Source organism: Oncorhynchus nerka, linkage group LG7 (assembly GCF_034236695.1).
Source record: "Oncorhynchus nerka isolate Pitt River linkage group LG7, Oner_Uvic_2.0, whole genome shotgun sequence".
NCBI classification, from domain to species: Eukaryota; Metazoa; Chordata; class Actinopteri; order Salmoniformes; family Salmonidae; genus Oncorhynchus; species Oncorhynchus nerka.
This window is the reverse complement of record NC_088402.1, coordinates 71,323,242-71,330,857: the sequence shown is the minus strand read 5'-3', so window position 1 is coordinate 71,330,857 and position 7,616 is coordinate 71,323,242. Positions and strand designations below refer to the sequence as shown.

General features: G+C 40.8%; 1 protein-coding gene across 1 annotated transcript; it reads left to right on the top strand.

Annotated features, from left to right (window-relative positions):
* Nucleotides 1–2,082: 2,082 nt before the first annotated feature.
* LOC115132627 (monocarboxylate transporter 2-like) lies at nucleotides 2,083–7,126 on the top strand. Its single transcript, XM_065021087.1, has 4 exons — nucleotides 2,083–2,299; nucleotides 2,822–2,965; nucleotides 3,744–4,613; nucleotides 6,837–7,126. The coding sequence occupies exons 1-4, from the start codon at nucleotides 2,083–2,085 to the stop codon at nucleotides 7,124–7,126; spliced, it is 1,521 nt and encodes a 506-aa protein (XP_064877159.1).
* The last annotated feature ends 490 nt before the right edge of the window (nucleotides 7,127–7,616 follow it).

Genomic DNA, 7,616 nt, shown 5'->3' with positions numbered 1-7,616 from the left:
ACTCCTTCTACGTCTTCTGATCGAAGAACATCAAAGGTAAGGGAATATTTATGTGGTTATTTTGGGTTTCTGTGGACTCCAAACGTAGAGGAGACATACTGCTAATATCTGAGCGCCGTCTCATTGTATAGCCCAGTGAACGATTTCTGTAACGTTAAAAATAAATGTAATACAGCTGTTGCATTAAGAAGTGTATCTTTGTAACTATATGTAGAACATGTATATTTAGTCATGTTTATTGCTTGTTATCTGACGTTATCTGTCGGAGCTATCATCATTTCTCCGGACATTTGAGTAGCATTTTTTGAAATGTCGTCATTGTAAACAGAGATTTATGGATATAAATGGCATATTATTGAAAAAAAATTAAATGTACTGTGTAACATGTAATATTACTGTCATCTGATGAAGATTTTCAAAAGGTTAGTGAATTATTTATTTTTTAATCCTACTTTTAAATTTGATATTTTCTGGGACAAAATGGCTGCCGCTTGTCTTTTGTTTCGGTGGTGATCTAATATAAATATGTGCTATGTTTTCGCCGTAAAACATTTTAGAAATCTGACTTGCTGGGTAGATGAACAAGGTGTTTATCTTTCATTTGAGCTATTGGACTTGTTAATGTGTGGAGGTTAAATATTTCTAAGAATATTGTTTTGCATTTTGCGTTATATTAATGAGCTTGAGCCGTAGTCACGATCCCGGATCCGGGATGGGTAGCAAATCAAAACATATTTTATATTTGAGATTCTTCAAAGTAGCCAACCTTTGCCTTGATGACAGCTTTGCACACTCTTGGCATTGTCTCAACCAGATTCATGAGGTGTGATGCATTTCAATTAAGTTCATTAGAGTTACCAGCTTCAGAAATTGCAGCCCTAATAAATGCTTCACAGAGTTCATGTAACAGACACATTTCATTTCAACTGTTCAGAGAAGACTGCTTGAGTCAGGCTTTCATAGTTGAATTGCTGCAAAGAAACCACTACTAAAGGACACCAATAATAAGAAGAGACTTGCTTGGGTCAAGAAACAAGAGCAATAGACTTGGCCCAAATTCTGCAGGGATACATCATCCCATCTGGTTTGCGCTTAATGGAACTATGATTTGTTTTTCAACAGGACAACAGGAGTGCTGCATCAGATGACCTGGCCTGGTTTGGGATGAGTTGGACAGCAGAGTGAAGGAAAAGCTGGCAACAAATGCTCAGCATATGTGGGAACTCCTTCAAGACTGTTGGAAAAGCATTCCAGGTGAAGCTGTTTGAGTGAATGCCAAGAGTGTGCAAAGTTGTCATCAAGGCAAAGGGTGGCTACTTTGAAGAATCTAAAATATATATTTTGATTTGTTTAACACTTTTTTGGTTACAACGTGATTCCATATGTGTTATTTCATAGTTTTGATGTATTCACTATTATTCTTCAATGTAGAAAAGAGTAAAAAATAAAGAAAAACCCTCAAATGAGTAGGTGTGTCCAAACTTTTGAATGATACTGTTAATCAAATGTGTTTTTGTTCCCCAGTATTATTGTTGTATAAAAGTGCCACAAAAGTGGTCCCTGTGTGTCAATTTGATTCTGACTGGCCTGAAATGATCCCTCCTCCCTCCTACCATGACAAAACCCCTGATAAGATGATGATCAATATTTGGAATGAGCAGCACCAACGTGATGAAGACACAACTTTCGCTACGAGGGGTACCTATGAAAGATTGTCAAAGGAGAAAAACGGAGGTAACACATCTGAATTTTATTGCACTGAAAGAGGTATGATGACACTTAAACTATCTGATGAATATATATTTAATTTTGATGATAATGAGGTAAAGCACAAAACACATATGACATGACCAAAACTTGATACATAGTAATGAATGCAATGCCATAAGATTAAGGAGAAGTCAAGTCTAACAATACATGTAATGACAGGAGGTAGGAAAGAGTGTACATTTTCTCTGCTTTTGTTGAATGTTAAAATCACTGTGATAGTGATCTATTATTCAGTTCACTTCTTTTGAACCAAGTTGCAACTGCTTATTTTAGACAAAGATATCCTGTTTCCACAGCCGTCACTAACTCACCATGCCCCCTGCGGCCACAACTAACCTGGGGTACACCCCACCAGATGGAGGCTGGGGCTGGGCTGTGGTCTTTGGTGCCTTCATTTCCATCGGGTTCTCCTATGCCTTTCCCAAATCTCTCACCATCTACTTCAAGGAGATTCAGATGTACTTCAGTGTCTCCTACAGTGAGATTGCATGGGTGTCCTCAATCATGCTGTCTGCCATGTACGCAGGAGGTAAGTGTATACTGTGTGTGCATGTCATGGCTTATGGGGTATCACGATGTGTCAATAGGAATGTTATTTGTCCAACACACACTTTGGGCTGATTTCCCAGAGATTCTCCATTTAGCATTATTTTTAGTCCAAGGCTAGGTTCTATGTCTGTGAAACAGTCCCATTGTGTAAATAAAGGCAACAGCCACTGAAAGGTAATTATATATGACTATAAACTGGGTTGTTCGTGTCCTACCTGCTGATTGGCTGACAGCCGTGGTATATCAGATTGCATAACACGGGTATGACAAAACATGTTATTTTACAGTTCTAATTACGTTGGTAACGAGTTTATAATAACAATAAAGTACCTTGAGGGTTTGTGGTATATGGCCAATATACCATGGCTAAGGGCTGTATCCAGGCACTCTCCTTTGCGTCGTGCATAAGAACAGCCCTTAGCCGTGGTATATTGGCCATATACCACACCCCTTCGTACCTTATTGCTTAAATATAGCGCTTTTCCTCTCATTATCTTTGCAGGTCCAGTGAGCAGTATACTGGTCAACCGCTATGGTTGCCGAACTGTGGTTATCATTGGTGGGCTCATGGTTGGGGCGTCTATGGTTGCTGCTTCCTTTGGCACTACGATTATACATCTGTATTTATTAGTTGGAGTCATTGGAGGTATTTATTTGAATGTTTTCTTAAAATGTTGTCATTATTATGAAAATGTGTAGAATGTATTTATAATCACCAGTTTTCTTTGTTATGGGCTTAAAGCCACGAAAACCACAAATCTCAATCAATATCAGGCATGTGTTGTGTAATGTTTTTATAAATGTTTCTCTCTCTAGTTCTGACTGGGTAGGGAGGGAACTGAGTGGTTGGTTTCCGAGTAGATATGTCATGTACGTCAGAAGGCCATGTCACTCGTAGGGAGGAATAGTCTTTGATCACTCAGGGTAAATGCGCTAGGGAGCCTATCCACTCTCTCCCTCTTTCAGTTCAAGGACCTTCACTATGGGGCCTGCCTGTCTGTTAGACCATTTTATCACAAAGGTTGCTTTGGGATATACTTCCCCAACTCTGATGAGTCAATCATTTTACATGCATGGTATTTGGAAAACTATCATACCAGCAAACAATGCTTTAGTGAAGTATTCTCAGATAGGGTAAGGATTGTTGAAATGTCAATAAACTCCTATGCCGGAAAAACTAAATGGAGAGGAAGAGAGCTCTAAAGAGAAACCACAGCAACTTGAATGTAAGCTCAGCTTCAGACAATTTGTACTCGGACTGACAGTAGTGATGTTTGAGTGGCATGTTATCTGACAGATTGGCAGAGGATAGCTTAAATCTTCAAGAGGTTCAGGGTGACACCATCACTGTCATACGGCCAATGTAAATGGAATTCATTAATTCATAGATGATGGATTGATAAAGCAACCTTTCTTCTCTACAGGTTTTGGCCTCTCTTTCAACCTACAGCCTTCCCTTACAATCATAGGAAAGTACTTCCAGGTGAAAAGGCCAGTGGCAAACGGCCTGGCCATGGCAGGAAGTCCAGTATTCCTCTCCACTCTGGCTCCACTCAATCAGTTCCTGTTTGATAACTTTGGATGGAGGGGAGCCTTTATGATCCTGGGAGCCATAGTGATGAACTGCTGTGTTGCTGGGGCCCTGATGAGACCCGTTAACATGAAAACAGTCCAAAAACATCCTGTCACAGCCTCCAAAGGAACAACTGCCAAGAAGGCTGGGTCCACTGAGAACAACGCTAACCCTGAGGCAGGGGACCTTCTAACTGAAACAGAGCAGAAGCAGAAGATAGGTGGCTGTGCAGACAAATTAATGGATCTCTCTCTCTTTAAACACAGAGGATTCATCATCTACCTCATAGGCAATGTGGTCATGTTTTTTGGCTTCTTTGCTCCAGTGGTCTTTCTCCCCTCATATGCCAAAGGTATTGGGATTGATAACTACCAGGCCGCTTTCCTTCTCTCCATCTTTGCCTTTGTGGACATGTTTGCCAGGCCAGGAACCGGCCTCATCGCCAACATCAAATGGATTAGACCCAGGATCCAGTACTTCTTCAGTTTCTCTGTGGCGTACAACGGTGTGTGTCACCTCCTCTGCCCGTTTCTTGCGGTATACCTGGGGTACGCAGGCCTGGTGGTTTATGCTGTATTCTTTGGTGTGGCGTTTGGGATGGTGTGTGCTCTGCTCTTTGAGGTCCTGATGGATTTGGTGGGAGCACAGCGGTTCTCAAGCGCTGTAGGACTGGTCACCATCCTCGAGTGTGGCCCTGTGCTTCTGGGTCCCCCAATTTCAGGTGAGTGAAGGAAATGTATTCATAATTTTAAATATTTTTTCCCCCCCAATTTCGATCTTGTCTCATCTCTACAACTCCACAATGGGCTCAGGAGGCGAAGGTCGAGTCATGCGTCTTCCGTAACATGACCAGCTTAACCGCACTTCTTAACACCCACCCACTTAACCCAGAAGCCAGCCGCACCATTGTGTCGGAGGAAACACTGTTCACCTGACAACCAATGTCAGCTTGCAGGTGCCCGGCCCTCCACAGGGAGTCGGTAGAGCGCGATGAGCCAAGTAAAGGCTCCCGGCTAAACCCTCCCCTAACCCAGATGATGTTGGTCCAATTGTGTGCCTCCCTATGGGACTCCCGATCATCTCATATGTATATATCATCTCATATGTATATACTGTACTCGATACCATCTACTGCATCTTGCCTATGCCATTCTGTACCATCACTCATTCATATATCTTTATGTACATATTCTTTATCCCTTTACACTTGTGTGTATAAGGTAGCAGTTGTGGAATTGTTAGGTTAGATTACTTGTTGGTTATTACTGCATTGTCGGAACTAGAAGCACAAGCATTTCGCTACACTCGCATTAACATCTGCTAACCATGTGTATGTGACAAATAAATTAGATTTGATTAGATTAGATTTTGATCACTGCTGGTTGTGATACAGCCAGTGTCTTTAGTGAGTATTCATACATTTTAAAGATGCTTGTGTATATACAGTGCCTTCGGAAAGTATTCAGACTCCTTGACTTTTTCCAAATGTTGTTATATTACAGCATTATTCTATCATGGATTTAAAAAATAAAACCGAAAACAGGTTTTTAGAAATGTTTGCAAATGTATTAAAAATAAAAACAGAAATACCTTATTTACATAAGTATTCAGACCAACAGTCTTGAAGGAGTATGCTGAGCACTTGTTGGCAGCGTTTCCTTTGATCATCCTTGAGATATTTATACAACTTGATTGGAGTCCACCTGTGGTAAATTCAATAGATTGGACATGATTTGGAAAGGCTATATAAGGTCCCACGGTCTATATAAGGTCCCACGGTTGACAGTGCATGTCAGAGCAAAAACCAAGCCATGAGGTGGAAGGAATTGTCCGAAGAGCTCCGAGACAAGATTGTGTCGAGGCACAGATCAGGGGAAGGGTACCAAAACATTTCTGCAGCATTGAAGGTCCCCAAGAACACAGTGGCCTGTGTTCTTTGGAATCACCAAGATTCTTCCAAGGGCTGGCAGCCTGGCCAAACTGAGCAATCGTGGGAGAAGGGCCTTGGTCAGGGAAGTGACCAAAAACCCGATGGTCACTCTGACAGTGCTCTAGTGTTCCTCTGTGGAGATAGGAGAACCTTCCAGAAGGACAACCATCTCTGCAGCACTCCACCAATCAGGCCAGACGGAAGCCACTCCTCAGTAAATGGCACATGACAGCCCACTTGGAGTTTGCCAAAAGTCACCTAAAGAATCTCAGACCATGAGAAACAAGATTGTCTGTTCTGATCAAATCTAGATTGAACTCTTTGGCCTGAATGCCAAGTGTCACGTCTGGAGGAAACCTGGCACCATCCCAACGGTGTAGCATGGTGGTGGCAGCATCATGCTGTGGGGATGTTTTTCAGATGCAGGGACTGGGAGACTAGTCAGGATCAAGGAAAAGATTAACAGAGCAAAGTACAGAGAGATCCTTGATGAAAACCTGCTCAGGAGCTCAGACATGGGCGAAGGTTCACCTTTCAACAGGACAATGACCCTAAGCACACAGCCAAGACAACGCAGTAGTGGCTTGGGGACAAATCTCTGAATGTCCTTGAGTGGCCCAGCTAGAACCCGTACTTGAACCCGATTGAACATCTCTGGAGAGACCTGAAAATAGCTGCAGAAACGCTCCCCATCCAACCTGACAGAGCTTGAGAGGAGAAACTCTCCAAATACAGATGTGCCAAGCTTGTGGCGTCATGCCTAAGAAGATACGAGGCTGTAATTGCTGCCAAAGGTGCTTCAATAAAGTACTGAGCAAAACGTCTGAATACTTACAGTATGTAAATGTCATATTTATTTTTTTCTTTTTTTTATACATTTGCAAAAATGTATAAAAACCTGTTTTTGCTTTGTCATTATGGGGTATTGTGTGTAGATTGATGAGGGGGAAAATATATTAAAAAAATATATATAATATATAATCATACAATAAATGGCTGCTACTCTCTCTGCAGGGTTTTTGGTGGATGTCTTTGACGACTACAAATACATGTATTGGGCATGTGGTGCCATGATGCTGGCACCTGGCATCTTTCTCTTCATCATGAACTACTTCAATTACAAACAACTGGACCAGGAGGTGAGGGAGAGACAGAGTGGAGCCATTGGGATGCAGTCTGTTAAGCAGTCTGTAGCGGAGAAGGCAGAAGCAAGGAAGAAGGAGATGAAAATGACTAAGGATGAGGAAATGGCAGAAGGGACTAAGGGGTTTATTAATGGGTTATTGTTGATGTTTATTATTTAGACCTGGGTTCAAATATTATTTCAAATATCTCAATTACTTTCACAAACAAAGAATTCAGATATGTTTTATTTGAAAGATAAGTAGTTTAACATTGGAATGTATTTGGAAATACAATTGGAAAGTTTTGGCATGTATTTAAAATTACTCAAATACACTGACTCAAATACACTTTAACCCAGGTATTTAAAAATAATATTTGCATTATGTATTTAAAAATACTTTCAAATACTTCCAATAGTAGTAGTTGATTTGTATTTAAATAAAAATGATCAAATACACATGTATTTGAACCCTAGTATATTTTAACATTTTATATTTTTTATATGTATTTTTGTGTTGAGGTTGTTGAAATATTTGTCCAATACTCTGTTTGCCAAATAAGCAATCATGTCTTTACCCGAAGGCAATGTAAATACAATATGATTCTTGCAAATAAAATGGCACAACTTCATCAGTACTATGTGGAGGAAGCTGTAACCCACATATCTAT

Coding starts and splice junctions, on each gene's coding strand:
- LOC115132627 (XM_065021087.1), top strand. CDS start 2,083: ATGCCCCCTGCGGCCACAACTAACCTGGGGTACACCCCACCAGATGGA. Junction 2,300..2,821: donor GTCTGCCATGTACGCAGGAG/GTAAGTGTATAC, acceptor TTATCTTTGCAG/GTCCAGTGAGCAGTATACTG. Junction 2,966..3,743: donor ATTAGTTGGAGTCATTGGAG/GTATTTATTTGA, acceptor TCTTCTCTACAG/GTTTTGGCCTCTCTTTCAAC.